The sequence below is a fragment of the Akebia trifoliata genome, chromosome 7 (genome assembly GCF_017979445.1).
Source record: "Akebia trifoliata isolate Shusen 1 chromosome 7, ASM1797944v1, whole genome shotgun sequence".
NCBI classification, from domain to species: Eukaryota; Viridiplantae; Streptophyta; class Magnoliopsida; order Ranunculales; family Lardizabalaceae; genus Akebia; species Akebia trifoliata.
Genome location: NC_141381.1, coordinates 21,006,137 through 21,024,594, shown reverse-complemented (window position 1 = coordinate 21,024,594; position 18,458 = coordinate 21,006,137). Strand labels below are relative to the sequence as shown.

At 37.3% G+C, this 18,458-nt stretch overlaps 1 protein-coding gene across 1 annotated transcript; it reads left to right on the top strand.

Moving 5' to 3' along the window:
- The first annotated feature begins 15,302 nt into the window (after positions 1-15,302).
- Positions 15,303-17,875, top strand: LOC147398378 (basic helix-loop-helix protein 80-like). The gene is made up of 7 exons (XM_086446712.1): positions 15,303-15,428; positions 15,535-15,600; positions 15,729-15,797; positions 15,898-15,981; positions 16,088-16,240; positions 16,359-16,467; positions 17,410-17,875. Exons 1-6 carry the CDS (start codon positions 15,303-15,305, stop codon positions 16,443-16,445), a joined length of 585 nt encoding a protein of 194 aa, XP_086302838.1. The 3' UTR covers positions 16,446-16,467; positions 17,410-17,875.
- The last annotated feature ends 583 nt before the right edge of the window (positions 17,876-18,458 follow it).

Here is an 18,458-nt window from a genome sequence, read left to right as displayed (position 1 = left end):
AGTTGGAGTGGATCTGGGTCGTAGACCCAAACGAAATGGACCTGGGTCGTGGACCCAGTTTAAATGGATCTGGGTTGTGGACCCAGTTTGACATGGATCTGGGTCGTGGACCCAGTTTGATTGGATCTGGGTCGTGCCCAGTTGACATGGATCTGGGTCGTGGACCCAGTTTGAAGTGAATACTCCATGAAGGACAAGTTTGATTATGACCGAGATCGATAGTGAGCCACGTTGGGCAAAATCCGTTTGGAGCGGGATCGATTGTGAGAAGTAGGCCCTGAGTTTTTAAATAAAGTGAATCATTTGATCATTTTCAAGCTTTAAAACTCAAAAAAAAAAAAAAAACCTTGAAAAGAAAAGTTGTCAGGACTGACGTAAGGAACAAAATGAGTAAAAATTTTTTTTTTTTTTTTTTGGGTCCGTTTTTCAAGTATGGACCTAACACTTTTTGGCTGGTCCGTGCTTCAAATACGGACCAGAACATCAAATTTTTTTTTTTTTTTTTTTGGTCCGTTTTTCAAGTACGGACCTAACACTTTTTTGCTGGTCCGTGCTTCAAATACGGACCAGAACATCAATTTTTTTTTTTTTTACACTGGTCCGTGCTTCATGTACGGACCTAAGAAAATTTGCCCAATCGTTTTCTAAGCACGGACTTAACAATATTTCTTGAGTCCGTGCTTCAAGCACGGACCAGAACCTTTTCTGGCCTTCCAACCTTGCTCTGTTTTTTATCCTCATCCCATTTTGGTCCGAAATTTCTGGGTTTTGAGGCACATAGCCTCTTTTTTTTTGCTTGGGCCACAAAAATGTCATTTTTTTTTTTTTGATGATGCACATGATAACATAAAAAAAACAGATTTCCCCCTTTTACCTAGGGGGACATATAAACGAGAACAAAAGAAAAATATCATAAAATCTATACAACTTGCCTTCGTGGGCTTAAAAAAAAAAATACAAGACATATGAACATGGGATGGATACGGAATTGATTTTGCAAGCCTTAGTGTCCTTTGTCTATTAATTACGCTTCGATGCATGCGGTTTGTAGGTGGTTTTTCGGCTACCCATTCTTCAAACCTCGATGTACACTGAAGTGTACATGTTTTAGGTTGGTGAATGTGGTGGATGTTCTCCTCCCAGCCACCCAAAATAGCGATCTCGGGGGCTTGAGAGTACCGGCATCCGGGGTTAGAAATTTAAAGATGAGGGGGGTGGCTTATGCATAGGGGCGTGTATCGCATGTGCATGTGCGTGTATTTTTTGAATCGTATCCATCCTTACATTCTTTGTTCCAAAATAAAAATAAAACAAAAGCATATGTAAATAAATATTACAACCATCCCATGTGAAACTTGTGAAATAAAAAAAAAAAGAAACAAAGCAAACGCGTTAGTAGATAAACCAAAAGAAACAACACAAAAAGAAAACAAACTTTTTTTTTTTTTTTTAGGAATAACCGAATCAAGGAAGAGGGTCGGACCCGCTAGTATGTACTCCCCAGTGGAGTCGCCAAGCTGTGGACACAGGATTTTTAACATTCTTCAAACATCCCTCCACTTTGGGGTGTTTTGGAGTCGCCACCATTCAAATTGGTAAAGGGGTGTGAATGGTCACCCGATGTCTCATTTTTTTAAAATTAAATCATTTTTGATGTGATGACTCTCGTAGGATAATGCACGTGGTCCAACCTTTGATTCAAGGTAAGGGGGCCCATTTATGGAGTAGGGAAGGTGTTAGGCACCCTACTCCATCCACGTAATGTGGTAACCTCGGATTCGGTATTCCAAAGTAAAAAGAAAAGAAAAGAAAATCGAAAATATTGTATGTATGCCCTCAAGTGTAAGGGGCTTTCGATATTGATCCAAATCATTGAGGGTACCCTTATTGAAGAAGGGGCCCTGTGATGATTTAAATCATGGTGGTGTGTGCGAATGTGTAGAGAAGGGGAGAGTAGAGGAGGGGAGTTGAGGGGGGTGTCCCTTTTGTCAAACCCACCTTGACCCTTCCTTGACTTTCTTTGACCTTCCTTGACTTTTTTTTCCTTGCTTGATTTGTTTGAGAGAAGTTTGAGAGTTGAGAGTTGTGAGATGAGTTGAGAGTTGGGTGTTGAGAGTAGAGTAAGAGTAGAGAGTTGAGATGAGTTGTGATTTTTTAGAGTTTTTTTGTCAAATTTTCATTAGGGGTTGAGAGTTGAGAATGGTGGGGTTTTTATAGAATTTGTAAGTTATTTTGAGGGGTAGAGTTGGGTGAAATGATGAGAAGTGGTAGAATGGTGTAGGGTTTAAGAGAAGGGTATGGCTAAATTGATGGGATTTGAGGGGTATTTGTGTAAGAAGGTTAAATGGGTGAGTTTTGACCCAAATGGTTTGGATCCAACCCAACCCATTTGGGTTGAGTGTTTGGTAATGTGAGTTTAAGATGGTGGTTGTGATTAAATGATGTTTGATTTAAGAGAATGGGTGATTTAATGAGGTGGTTGATGATATTTTGGGAGGGTGAGGGAGATGATGACATGTGTAAAAGTGGGTGGAAATGAAGGGTTGAGATGAGTTGATGGGAAAGGATGAGTGTTTGATTTGAGAGGATGGGTGTAAGTGTAGGTGTAGAGATGGGTTTTGTAGGGAATGATGGGGGTAGATTAGGGGAGGGTGATAGGTTATAAGTGTTTGATTTGAGAGAATGGATAGGATAGGTTAGGGTAGGGTTATGGGTTGAATTAATTTTTGGAAGGAAGTAATGAAGTTGGTTGGTTGATTAGATGAGGGAGGTGGAAGGGGGTAATGACATGTGTCATATTGGGTGATTGGTTGTGATGTTGGGCTTGGGTGGAGAATTGGGCTTGGGTAATGTGTTGGATTAAAGAATGGTTGGATTTTAGGTTGTAGGTTGGGCTTTGGTGTTTTGATGGGTAGGGTTAATTTAGATTGGCTTAGGTGATGGATTTAGTTTAGATTGGGTTGAATAGTCTTAGACTTGGGTTGAGTTGGGTTTAGGAGGATGGTAAGAGATTTGGTCCGTGGGCCACGTGAGAGGCCTTGGGCCATTTATTGAGAAATAAATGATAAAAGTCATTGGATTTTTGCAGGTTTAGGCTTCGGAGCCTATTTCGATTTCTACGATTTTTGAGGCATTTTGCGTCGAGGGCCCGATCAAATTTAGGTGTCTACACTTGGAGAAAACCTATTTAGCATTGGTATGGACTACTCAGAGACTTAGGCACTATATGTTGTCTCATTCAATTATCCTGTTATCTCGGATGGATCCTCTCAAGTATCTTTTCGAGAAGCCGGCGTTGACAGGGAGAACCGCGTGATGGTTGTTGTTGCTATCAGAGTTTGACATCACACATGTTACATAGAAGTCTATCAAGGGGAGAGCTGTAGCAGAATACTTGGCAGATCACCCTGTAGTAGAAGGAATAAGGCCTGTCGATCAATTCCCAGATGAGAACATCTTGCACGTTAAAGAAGAACCTCAAAACCAAACATGGCAGTTATACTTTGATGGAGCCGTCAATCAAAATGGGTATGGAATAGGGGCAGTCCAGTTTTCTCCGGAAAGGTGCCATATTCCTATCGTTATTTGTAGACACCCCATTTTTGCACTCGCCTGATTAATCAACTCGTCAACCCGATCGCAATGATTCCCAATGATGGATGTGTATTCCATTGCTTTATTTTGTTACTAGATGTGTTTCAGAAATCCGGATGAGGTATCTCGAACTGACAAAATCTTAGATATCACGCTATGCTAGGAAAATACGACTCCAGAAACATAGAAATCATCATCTTGCAAATCAAAAAGAAGCTTCACGATAAAAATCACTAAAAATTGATCAAATTACCAAAATACCCCTAACATCAAAACAACCCTAGAGCCTACATTACGCTTAGGAAAATCCATTCAAACACATAAAACAACAAATCGGAACCAAATAAATCATTTCACCAATTTTAACAGAATTCGACAAAATTACGAAAATACCCCTCATTAAGTTCACGACCATTTCATACAAAAAAACTTCATAAATGACAAAAACCAACATTCCCATTGAATTCCTTACGAAAAACTGATTCCAAAACATCCTGGAACATGGAAAAACGACTTAAAACGTAAAAAATCCTCTCCGAGGGCAAAATGGTAATTTCACAATTTTAAAAATTAAAGATTTCAAAATTAATAAATAAATCATTAAATAATGTAAAGTGAAACATTAATAAAATTAATTTTAAAATGTGAACAAAAAAATCTATCAATCAGGCTTTCAGGCAAAATTGTTGAGGGTTCGCAAGATATTTCTTTAAAGACCCCTCCATTTGGGGGTCCAAAGAATTAAAGATATAATAGAGAGGGGTTCTCCAAAAATTTAAAGTCAATCAAGCAAGACTAAAGTCAAGATATTAAAGTCAATCAAATAAAACTAAAGTCAAAATTAAAGTCAATTAAGTAAGACTAAAGTCAAGTATTAAAGTCAATCTCATAAGACTAAAGTCAAAACCCTAAATCAAAACCCTAATCTAAACTAATCAAGTCAATCTCCTAAGACTAAAGTCAAAACCCTAAAGACTAAGTCCATCTCATGAGACCAAAGTCTAAACCCTAATTGAAACCCTAAAAAGAAACCCTAATGCTTCTAAAAATTTTATAAATAGGAGCCTCCACACTCTATTTCGTATCAAAGAAAAAACCCTAGGAAAAGTAGGTGAAGAAGCTTCCACAACCTCTCAAAAACCTTAATTTTGGAGCCTCAACTCCTTACCTAACACCCCTGCTCTGATTTTAGCCTAAAAAACACCCAAAAACCTCTCAAAAACATCCCAAAAATCCACAACAAATTCGAAGCACCCAGATCCAAGAAGGAGATACCTTACCTCGGAGATCAGAAATTAGATCTGGAGATAGAACGAAGTAAGGAACACGGTACAAGGGGCCGTTTTCACCAGATCTGAGGGAATAACACTTTTGCAGATCAAAGGTAAGCTTTTTTATTATTTTTTTAATCTAGGTTTATCAGTTGCGATGTAGATTTATTTGGGATAAGTAGAGACCGGCATTGGCCGGGCGGGGTTGGTGCCTAACACCTTCCAACCCCGTAACATGATCCCCGGATTCAGATTTCTATAGTAGATTAGTTCTTTTTTATCGATTGTAGGGTCAATTTGATTCCTAGACCGTAATAACTAGGTGGCGACTCCCAAACCTCAAGGGTCAAAAGCGGATCCGCGCACCCCGCGGATCGAGGGTACTTTCACTATTAAATTAGTCTTTTCGAACACCAATAACACGGCTGAATATGAGGCATGCATCGCGGGGCTCGAAGCTGCTTTGAACCTGGGTATTACAGAAATTGAAGTTTTTGGGGATTCGGCCTTGGTCATACATCAGTCATTGGAAGAATGGAAGACTAGGGATGAAAAGTTGAAATCTTACCATAAGTATTTGTTAAACTTAGTCAGTAAGTTTAAAGCTATCCTGTTTCAACACTTATCAAGGGAGGATAACAGATTTGCTGACTCCTTAGCAACTTTATCTTCAATGATCCATTTACCCCCTGGCATGGAATTGAGGCCCATCACTGTTGAAGTCAAAGACAAATCCGCATACTGCCATCAGATTAACATTGCTACTCGATTACCCAATGGAAAGTCATGGTACATAGACATAAAGAGAGTATTGGAAAAACAAGAATTCTCGGAAGTAGCATCAAGGAAAGAACGACAAACCCTACTGAGATTAGCATCTCAATTCATCCTGTGCGCAGGAAGTTTATACAAAAGGTCTTATGATGGGATCCATTTTTCGTGTGTTGATGAAGATCAAGCTGAACAGATAATGATTGAACTACATTCAGGAGAATGTGGCCCTCACATGAGCGGGAAAATGTTAGCTAAGAAGATTATGGGACAGGGATACTATTGGCCCACGATGGAAACAGATTGTCATCACATGGTCAAAACCTGTCATAAGTGTCAATACATGCGAACCTTATACATGTGCCGCCATCTCAATTAGTGGGTCTGACTTCACCATGGCCATTCTCAGTCTGGGGAATTGATATTATTGGTAAAATATCGCCTAAGGCATCAAACGGGCATGAATACATTCTGGTTGCCATCGATTATTTTACCAAATGGGTCGAAGCTGCCTCTTATGTTGTCCTCACTGCGTCTCGAGTTGCAAAGTTTATTCAAACGAACATCATCAGTCGATACAGGGTACCTTCGGAGCTGATCTCTGATAACGGGTCACACTTCAAAGCTGAGGTTATCAAATTATGTTCAAAGTTCAAAATCTCACACCATAAATCATCTCCTTACCGCCCCCAGACTAATGGAGCAGTCGAAGCAGCTAATAAGAATATTAAGACTATCCTTAGGAAAATGTGTTAATCACATCGAGATTGGTCAGAAAAACTGCCATTTGCATTATGGGCATATCGAACCTCAATTCAATCCTCTACTGGAGCTACTCCCTACTCCTTAGTGTATGGAATGGAAGCAGTCTTGCCAGTTGAAATGGAGATTCCGTCTCTCAGGGTCTTGTTACAAAGCCAGTTGTCAGAAGCAGATTGAGTTCGTCAACGGTATGAAGAGTTGAATTTGATCGAGGAAAAACGACTGAGAGCGTTGTATCACATGCAAGCTTATCAAAGAAGAGTCGCCCGTGCGTTTGACAAGAAAATCATGGCCCGTCACTTACAAGTCGGGGATTTAGTACTCAAAGATAACAGAACACCTATTTTTGATCTCAGGGGGAAGTTCAAACCAAATTGGGGAAGTCCATTCATCGTTAAGGAAATATTACCAGGAAAGACTGTCAGACTTCAAGATCATGATGTAATTGAATTACCAGAACCAACCAACCTTGACCAAATCAAACGGTATTACATTTAAGGAGGCCATCTTTGGCCGAATCAATCCTCATATTACCCAGTTACCCGGTTCAACATATCCTTTCTCAACCCCTTTGCAGCCTTTTCAAAAAGAAAAATTATGCATTTTTCTTTCTCAACCTAGGGGAGGGAAGCTTCGAACTACGTTTTGGTCTGATCCCAAAATTCTGGGGTACGTAGGCAACCTGAGAAGTTACTTCAGGCCCGACCACATCAAAATAAAAAAAAATATATTTCCCACACAATAAAAAAATCAAGAAAAAATTCAAAAGAAAAGAAATATCATCCAAAATGGGGAAGAAAATTTAAAGAAAAAGAAATAATTTAAAAGGAAATGCCACATAAGGGGCATTTGGGTTTTTGAGCCTCAAAATCCCTTTCTTTTTATACCCAGTCCTAAGCCTACCCATGAAAGTCCTCCTAAGTACCGTGCGAAAAGTCAAAGAAGATAGCAAAGCATGATCAGACAGTAACTCTAGAAGTTCAGAGGAGAAAAAGAAGATAAGAAATGATAAAGCCTGCTAAGTTGAAAACCCGAAAAGGGCGACTTAGGCAAACATTAAGGCAAGCTCGCAAGGTTGAAAATCTGAAAGGACAACTTTGGCAACAATCAGAGCCAATAAAAAAAAAAGAGCTCGCTAGATCGAAAACCTGAAAAGGCTATCTAGGCAAAAGTTAGAGCAACAAAGAAAAACAGAAGAAAATCCCAAGCTGAGAGTGGTCTGAGCTGAAACATCAGAAGTCCGAATAATCAAGGTCAATACTTAGCTTAAACCAGGCATAGACTCAGAAGCTACAAGTATCTTGTCTACGATCGATCTAAAAATGTTTACTCCCCCAAGTGAACCAAGGGAGATAAGGGTGAATTCTATGATGAGTCTCGAAAGGGAATAATTTTGTATTCTTGAGCCTAACTCAAAACCTTCAATAAAATTAATCAAAATTAAAAGTTGAGTCTTTATTGCGCTTGTGGTAATCAATTATTTCAAACCTTCATACAAGGGGCATTTTCTTTCTTCTTTTCCCCCTTACACTAGGGGCATTTTTTTTATTTTTTGCACGATGTATTCAATTATTTTCAAGGCCATGTTCATTGTAAAACTAGAGGCATTTTGTTTTTGAGCAATGTTAATCCTAAAAGATAATGAGAACCCCAAATTTAAGGTTACCTTCTTGATAACAGTTTTTCGAAAAACTCTTGAGGTTCAAAAGAAATAAAAACTCAGGTTTTAAATTCATAAAATTTTTTGATAAATCCTTGAGGTTCAAACAAAAGCATTTTAGATCTCACATAGAAGATATGGCATTCTTTCGTTCTCCAGATTCTTTTTCAGATCCAATCATTCTTAGATTCGATCATTTCTCTTCCAGATTCATTATTTTTCAGATTTATTCATTCTCCGATTCATTCCAATCAGTCTTCTCCTGATTCATTCATTCTTTCTCAAAATTCCTTCATTCCTCTGTCAGTTTTGCTCAGTTGCCGCCAAGGGTTATCTTGGATTTTGCTCAATTTCCGCTAAGGATTATCTTGAATTTTGCTCAGTTGCCGCCAAGGGTTATCTTGGATTTTGCTCAGTTGCCGCCAAGGGTTATCTTGGATTTTGCTCAATTTCCGCTAAGGGTCATCTTGGATTTTGCTCAGTTGCCGCCAAGGGTTATCTTGGATTTTGCTCAGATGCCGCCAAGGGCTATCTTGGATTTTGCTCAGATGCCGCCAAGGGCTATCTTGGATTTTGCTCAGTTGTCGCCAAGGGTTAACTTGGATTTTGTTCAGATGCCGCCAATGGTTATCTTGGATTTTGCTCAGTTGCCGCCAAGGGTTAACTTGGATTTTGCTCAGATGCCGCCAAGGGTTATCTTGGATTTTGCTGAGTTGCCGCCAAGGGTTATCTTGGATTTTACTCAGTTGCCGCCAAGGGTTAACTTGGATTTTGCTCAGATGCCGCTAAGGGTTATCTTGGATTTTGCTTAGTTGCCGCCGAGGGTTTTCTCGGAATTATGGCCAGTTTATGCTCATTTTATACTCAGTTTATGATCAAATTATGCTCAGTTTATGCTCAATCTATGCTCAGTTATGCTCAGTTCATGCCTAATTTGTGCTCAGATTTTACTCAAATTTATCTCAGATTTTAAGTCCACACACTTGCACAGTTGTTACATCAGTCAAGGAGAATTTTCTAAAATTCAAGGATCTGACACTATCAGTGAGAGTTTGCGCTCAAGGACCTGATAACCTTTTAATTCGGAGAGAGCTTTACCCTCAAGGATCCGAACACCTTGACGAATTACTAAATCAGGCTGTAAAATGAACTGTCACTAGTTTTGGCATTCGGATATCGCACTATCTACCAAAATAGATTTGCTATCTAGTTTGCTTCAACCCTCTGCCAAAGAGGGGCATCTGTAGACACCCCATTTTTGCATCCGCCTGATTAATCAACTCGTCATCCCGATCGTAATGATTCCCAATGATGGATGTTATTTCCATTGCTTTACTTTGTTACTAGAAATGTTTTAGAAATCCGGATGAGGTATCTCGAACTGATAAAACCTTAGAAACCACGTTACGCTAGGAAAATATGACCCCAGAAACATAGAAATCATCATCTTGCAGACCCGAAAAGAAGCTTCACGATAAAAGTTACTAAAAATTGACCAAATTACCAAAATACCCCTAATCTCAAAACAACCCTAGAGCCTACGTTACGCTTAGAAAAACTCTCTCAAACACATAAAACAACAAATCGAAACCAAATAAATCATTTCACCAATTTTCACACAAAAATTTCACAAATGACACAAACTAAGATTTCCATTGAATTCCTTACGAAAAATCGATTCTAAAACATCCTAGAACATTAAAAACTGACTTAAAACGTGAAAAGTCCTCTCCGGGGACAAAACGGTAATTTCATAATTTTCATAATTAAAAATCTCGAAATTAATAAATAAAATATTAAATAATTAAATTGAAACATTAATGAAATTAATTTAAAATTTTGAACAAAAGAAATCGATCAATCGGGTTCTCAGGTAAAATTGTTGAGGGTTCGTGAGATATTTCTTTAAGGACCCCTCTATTTGGGGGTCCAAAGAATTAATGATATAATAGAGGGGGGTTCTCCAAAAATTTAAAGCCAATCAAGCAAGACTAAAGTCAAGTCAAGTGAGACTAAAGTCAAAATTAAAGTCAATTAAGCAAGACTGAAGTCAAGATATTAAAAGTCAATCAATTAAGACTAAAGTCAAAATATTAAAAGTCAATCAAATAAGACCAAAGGTCAAAATCATAATAGAGTTCTAATTAAATAATAACTCTATCTAATAGAGTTCTAACTAAAACACAATTCCACCTAAAACAATTCTAATTAAAACACAACTCTACCTAAAACAAGTCTAACTAAAACACAACTCTAATTAAACACTAACTCTATCAAAATCAACCCCTAAAAAATTCTATAAATAGAGGTGCTCACACCCTATTTTCGTATCAAATCATAAACCCTAAGAAAAATAGGTCTAAAAGCCCCCGTAGCCTCCCATAAACCCTAGTTTTGGAGTCCCAACTCCTTACCTAATATCCCTCCTTCGATTTTAGCCTAAAAAATGCCTAAAAGACTTTCAAAAACATCCCAAAATCCACAACAAACTTGAAGAATTCAGATCCAAAAATAAGGAGATATCTTGCCTTAGAGATCCAAAATCAAATCCGGAGACAGAATGAAGCAAGGGAGTACGGTACAAGGAGCTATATTTGTCAGATCTGAGGGAACAAAGTCCTTGCTATCGGAAAGGTATAAATTTTTTTATTTTTATCTAGGTTTTTAGCAATGTAATTTTATTTGGGAAGTTAGTAGAGACCGGCTTTGGCAGGGCGGGGTTGGTGCCTAACACCTTCCAACCCCGTAACATGATCCCTGAATTCAGCTTTTCTATTCTAGATTAGTTCTTATCTATTTAGAGTCATTGATCGGTTCCTAGACCGTAATAACTAGTTGGCGACTCCCAAACCTCAAGGGTCAAAAGCGGATCCGCACACCCCACGGATCGAGGGCGCTTTCACAAGCCGACAACAAATCAAAATTCACCTTATCGAACCAATCACGAACTAACAACTAATAGTCCAAATCAATCATTCAAATCGATCAATCAACCAAGTACCCAACCCAAAAGGATCTCATTGGTCAACTCATCATGGTAACTTCAGACATGGAAAGCGTGAGATCATCACTCGAAAAGAATTTCATAGTTTTTATTCTTTCTTCTTTCACCGAATTATCCTTTACAATAGCTCTGATTCCCCTCTAACTCTGTTTATGTCATCTGCTTTTCAATCATCTTTTCTCTTCACTCATCTATCCCTTCACAATTTTCAAAAAAACTCTCTCATCCAACCTCTCCTACTCTTTCTTCCTCTTTTTTTTTAATTTTTTTTTCTTTACTTCATTTGTAGCCCAGCCGAGAACACCCCCTTTCCATCTTCTTCCCCTTGTCAGCAACCTAATCGAGAGCCACCTCCCTTCTTCGTCTACTTTCCTTTTGACAACAACCTTGTTGAAAGTTACTCTCCTTTCTCCTTTTTTTTTTCTTGTCATGCACAGCATAACTAGGCTATCAAACACTCCTCCCAACTCTCTAAACTCCCTTCTTATTCATCGAACTCTTTTTATATGTTCTCATTCATCCACTAATTCATTTCTTTTATTTTTCCTTTCTGATCACCCATTCACAGACCAGCCATAACTCCTACAACGTCATCTATTTTCCTTCAGTCATGCCATATGTTCCTCTTTACTCACAATAACAGTCGCGTGAATCCTCGAGTTCTCATCATCATTTGCCCCATGCTCATAAGTTTACATTGAATTTGAAGGAATTACACCCAACACACCTCCATCATTCTAGGTAAGTTCGATTTTCTAATAGATATTTGTTTTATCTCTTCTTACTTATGTCTCTTATATAAATAAAACAAAGGTATCGTTTGTTTGGCATTTCGTCTATTTTTCTTAATTTTTAATTTTCATTTTTTTTTATCGATAATGCATTATTCTATTTTTTTCTTCTTTCCTTTTTCTTTCTTTTGATCAAGTTATACCTTCCATGGGGGAATTTTTTAATTGGTGATGGCATTTTTTCAATAATTCATGCCTAGGTTATGATTATGATAATTCATGTTAGTATGATTAGGCCTAAAGTATTTAAAACTACCTTTGTGCTTGTATTGAATTTGATATGGCCTTGTGATGGAATAGACGATTGATTTGGAATTTCATTTTCCTCAAAACTACAACATGTTATGCATTTTTACCAATTCAAAGGTTATTTATGCATGTGAGAAACTCGAATCAATGTGGTAATTCTGCATATGATATTAGTTAACTAGTTTGATAATTATTCATGTATGTGTTATTTGACCAATTCAGTAATTATTCACACGTGTAATGTTTAACCATTTCAATAATTGTTTTGCACATGGTGTTTTAATCAATTTGAAAATTATTTATGTGTGCTGAATTTTTACCTAGTTGGAAATTATGCACGTGGAATTCCTATCAATTTGAAAATTGTTTAGGCATGTGATAATACATTTATCAATTTGGAAATTAATCGTGTATGTGATGTTCCTGTTACTAATTTGGAAGTAGATTGTGCATGTGATGATATTTACCCAATTTGGAGATTAATTATGCACGTGATGATACTCTTGCCAGTTTGGAAATTATTCATGCATGTGGCATGCTAATTGAATTATTCATTTTTGTGAAAACTCACCACGTTAGCCTTAAGACATTAGATGCAATCTAAGCCTTTTCACTTTATTCATTTTATCTTTATGTGTGAAATTTGAGGATTGGTATAATGTTTGAAGGGATCATAACCATAGAATTTATTTGGACAATCCGACATAGATAAATGATGATGATTGGACCTTAGCCTTGACCACGGTCTTCTTCAATTGACTTTACAAATTTCTTGGATTGTAATAGAGACCGATCACCTCGATCGGCTGGGTTTGGTGCTTAACAAGTTATGAAATCCGTAATCTGACCCCTTACCCTAGTCTCTTATTCATGGATTAATCCAATCCATTTTTAGAGTTATCTATGGTTCCTAGACCTAAACTAGGTGGCGACTCCATATTCCCTAAAAATCCTCCAATATTCATCACACCCTTTTTATTATTTTAGTAAAAAATTTCAAGGCGATTTCACACACCTCCTATTCATCTGAATGTAATAGTGATTGGTTTCTATTTATTTAGACTAAAAATAAATCTAGATGGTAAATAGTACGTGGTTGATAAGTGGCAATGGCAGGGAACCACAGATCTTTTTCCTTGTGTATCCCCAAGAAAAAGATTTATGATTTTGTGTCCTTGCTGCATCAGTCGCAACCGTCGATTTATCACATCTCATTTATTTAGTGTAATGATTCTAACTCAACTCTGAGAGACTAACTAAAAAACTCATTGACGTGGCATGTGTAAGAACTATAGATTTTTCCCCTTAGGATACAAAACTGCACATTCCCATAAAATATGTGTAGTTGTGTCTCCTGAGGGAAAAAATCTATGGTTCTTGCACATGCCACGTCAGTGAGTTTTTGAGTTATTTTGTCAGGTTGAGTTAATTAGAAAAGCAGCACTCATTTATTTGCTCAATACTTTCTCTAAAATATCTCACAATTGAAAAGTGTAATGATTTGATAATAGTCGTTGAAATACATTGACACTTAAGGTATGTTTGATTGCACATGGAAAATAGGGTGGAAAATCAATTTCCATGGAAAATGACATTTTTCAAGTGTTTGATGGCACATGGAAATGGAAATCATTTTCCACCCCATTCAAAAAGTCCACTAAATCATGGATTTCACTTTCCCACCTATATGGGTGGGAAAATGAAATCCACCCATATTTTCCATCCTCAATTCTTCCCTACCACCACCACTATCACCACCACCACCACCACCACCACCACCATTACACTAACCTCGCCGTCGCCGTCGTCTTCATCGCCGTCATCGTCACCGTCACCGTCACCGTCGCCGTCGGCTCCGTCTCCGACCGCCTTCTTTATCTCTCTCTCTTCTTCTTCTTATTCTCCATCCCTCACCTCCTCTGCCACCGCCACCACCACCACGTTTTCCCCCCATCTTCCTCACTTACCTCCGTTGTCGCCGTCACTTCCGTCGCCGTCATCGTCGCCTTTGCCTTCGCCGTCACCGTCGCCACATCCTCCCCCTTTCCTCTTCCTCGTCATCTTCTTCTTCCTCTCCCCCTCCTCTCATCTTCTTCCTCCTTCTCCTTTTCTTCTTTTTTCTCATATTTTTCCATGATTTTATCCAAGTGAAATCAACAATGGAATTTGATTTTCCAACCCTACCTATTTTCCACTATTAATTTTCCATGGATTTCAAATTCCATGGAAAGTGACTTTCCATGCAATCAACATACCCTTAATGGAATTTCCTTTTGTTTGCCAATGAAAAATTAAAGAATTTGATCTCCTTACAATTTTACAAATGATTGTGTTTTTGGGTCGATTTAAAAACAGGGAACTGAAATGGTTTTTACCATGTTTCTATTCCCTTAAAGGTAATGAAATGGAGAAGTCTAGATTTAAACCTTGGATCTTTAGTGGCAGAGAGAGAGAGAAAGATTGAGAAGACAAGTCAAAGTTTGGCATGGACTTATAAGATTCTACAATTTCCTGTCTTTTGCTCTCTCTGTCTTCTCATCTTTATATAAACCAAGTCTGTGGTTTCTCACAACCACACTTCCTCTTGATTACCTTCTTTCTTTCTTCTCTCAGTCCCTTCTCTGCACTCATTTTCTACTGCACCTTTCATTTTATTCTGGGCTCTCAAATGGCAGCCTTTTCATATCAACTCCCTCTTTTCTTCTTGACACAGTTTTCCTTCCAATCAATCCCAATAAGATGTCTGGTTTTATGGAGGAAGGATACATAAATTCCTCCACCTCTTCATATTTTTCTTATTCTTTCCCATCTCAGCCTTTTCAAGAGAATCCAATTCATGATGTTAGAGTTCTTGAATGTAGTGATATTGGATCTTCTGTGATTGAGAAACAAAAGACAGATCCATCATCAATGGGTTTGATCTTGAAAGTGGTGATCAGGTCACTCAGAAGGATACTCAAAAGGAAAACAAGAGGAAAAAAACAGAGATGGGTCTTGCTTGATTTCTGCTGCATCTAAGGTAAACTAGTCCAACTTAAGCTTCAATTCATTCGAATTGTGTAATACAAATCATGGGTAGTTCTTGATTTCTCTTATTTTGTTGAGTTTGATTCTTATTATGAAGTTCATTTTTTAGGATCCAAAGAAAGCTAAATCCTGGAAACAAAAGAAATGCATTGGTAGTAGTTTGAAAGAAACAAATGAGAAGAAGAACCAAAGCTGATAAAAAAAATCAGAAGAAAGTAATTGAAAATCCCCCAAGTGGTTGTGTTCATGTGAGAGCAAAGAGAGGTGAAGCAACTGATAGCCACAGCCTTGCAGAACGGGTAGATTTCCTTTATGCACCCACAAAGAAAATAACCTAAATTCCTACTGAAACTAAACTAGGGAACCCAACTTCTTATATTAACAATTTTCTAAATTTGTTTTCAGGTAAGAAGAGAGAGAATCAGTGAGAGGTTTAAGATGTTGCAAGGTCTTGTTCCTGGCTGTGACATGGTAGCATTCAAATTCTATCTTATAAGTTTTGTTTTTTAGTGTTTGTTGTCTTGAAAATTAACATATAATTTTTTCTTCTTCTCCTCATTTGAGAGTTGACATTTTTCATGTGGTTTGATGTGTGATAGGTGACTAGCAAGGCCCTTATGTTGGATGAGATAATCAATTATGTGGAGTCCCTACAGTATCAAGTGGAGGTAATTAATAAAAGTTCCAAATAATATCAGATTTTTATTTTTATATCTTTGTTTACAAAACCAAACTGAAAACCTGATGTTCACTTATTTGATCTTTCAGTTCCTCTCTCTGAAGCTTGCTTCAATGAGTCCCATGTTCTATGACTTTAAAGTGGATCCAGGTGCTTTCATGCTGAAATCAGAGGTATAAATAATAATAAACAAACTCTATGTTTATTAATTATTATTATTATTCGCCATTTTTCTTTATTGAGCCTAATGGGTTCTATGTTTCCAACATGAAATTTCAGAAATTGACATCCGTGCAACAATTCATCCCTACCCCAACCACATCTTTTGCTGATATTACAACCACCTTGGCCACAGCTAATAACTATCCTCATCAAGACAACTCAGTTTCTTTTTTACTTCAACAAGGGCAAAGATCAAATGCCATCCATCAGGTATTTTACTAGAATTCCCATCCTACCCTTTGATCTCTCTACTTAGAGAATCCAAATAAAAAGATTAAGATATGAAAACCCATGCATCTGCTAACACTGATATAATTATAATTTTCAGGATGGAAATCTATTATGGCATTTGGATGATCTGAGAGAAAGGTCTATTAAGCAACCGGCCTTCACCAACTTGTGTTCTTTCCAGTAAAATCATCCCCCCACAGTGGTAGGTAGAGCCTCAGATTTCTTTTTCTTTATGACCGGTATCCGACCATAGGTCCTTAATTAGATTGGGTGCGCTAAAGAACCAGTCTCAAGCATTAGTGAACCAGCCGTGGCTTTTGTAATATTAACAAAAGAGTCGTGATGAATGCACCCGGTCTTAGTATGCGGCTGAGGTGACAAGGGCATAGAATCATAGATAATCTTCATCGGGGTACGCAAGAAAAAGATATGTGGTTCTGCACCCTTGCCACATCAGCCATGTACCCGACCATCTGCATTTATCATTATTATTAACAAAAAGGTTAGATGCTCCGTTTCATATATTGTTTAATTTTAGTAAAACAGTTTAAATATCAAATTCTCTATTTAATTATTTTCCTTTTCTGTGAACCTACATTCAATACAAGGGCATAAAGGTAAAATCATCAGATTTTGATAAAATGATGGTGCATCCAAAACTAATAATAATTACAAAATCGGATACATGACCATTTTCATAAAAACATTGGTTCTGGTGACTCATGATAAACGACATGATCGTGACCGTCAAAACATGAGATCCAATATTGAAATTTAAATGTATCCCAATATCACACATCTCGATGATGTTTATCCCAATAATAGATGTCAACCATTGTATTTTGGGTTGTTACGGTCGAGATCATGTATTTTTTTTTTCTTTCTAGGAATCATTCTTTATGAGTTAGGGTCTGACCCTTTTATAAATATTAATATAATGGCTGGTTCAGTAATTTCGGCAAAATATCTTGTTTATCGCGTTAAATTAAGAGAGCTACTATTGCAACACCATCTTTTACTAATACCACACCAATTCCTATATAAATCATTAAAAAATTGTACACAGTTGGTGTGGCATTAGCAACTCTTGTCCTTTTTGAAAAAAAAATTAAAATTTTCTGTTTTGAGTTACGTATTTATCTTAACAGGAGCAATCAGAAAGAAAGCAACTCAAATAAACCAACATGAGATCTAAAGCTGCTATCCTCTCGGTACCATCAGTGAATTCCAATGGAATGGGATTATCCAAGTAAAGTAGATTGAAGGGGTCTTTGTCTTCAAATATAAGACAATATAAATGGAAACAAAAAAGCAGCACAGTTGCAGATCAACAAAATAAAACCAGATCTTATGAAGATCCTTATCCTTTGTTGCTTTACATTTGACTCCCAAGTCTCAAGCACCAGTTCCAACTTCCAAGTTCCTGTGGTGGTTAAACTTAGGGACTTATTGTGTAAGAATAATTACAATAAGACTGTATAAATTAATTTTCATTGTATTGTTATATTATTGTGATTCTTATTATTTCTCTTTCCTTATAACTTATCAGTTAGAAAGTAAAGAGAAGGTGTTGTTTTGCAATACAGTGACTGCCCACAGCCCATTTGACTAAGTATGTTGTGTATTTTTTGGTTTTATATGGAGGAATCTTCTCTATTTTGTTATTATAGTTAAGGTTGTACAGGTGAAGTCACTATCCACTATCGTAATTGTTGTGAACAGTGAGGACATAAAATCTCTGAACAAAATCTACAAGAAAACTTTTCCTTGTTACAAGTTGAACAATTTGACAAGGGAGCCAGAAAAAATATTAAGGAAATATAAAGAGACCCACTACTTGTCGTCCACAAGTTGTGGTTGCACTCCAACCTAAAAATATATTCAAGTTTTAATTCTACTAATTAGTATGCCATGGAAGGATTTTTTTTTATTTCCTTCGACCCACTCCATTCTTCCCTATTCCTACTCTCTTGGCATTGTTGCTAAACACAGTCGCAAGCATCTTTTATCGGTGTTAGTCATAGTATGGAATGCAATCCATTGAAGAAGAAGAAGAAGAAGAAGAAGAATAAGATGATGATGAAACTGATAAACGCACAAAATAATGATGTTTACCACTAATAGTACATTAAAATATGGTAAATTCGATGTCAAGGCCCGGAGAATTTGCTTGGATTTAGAAAAATTCGACTGATTA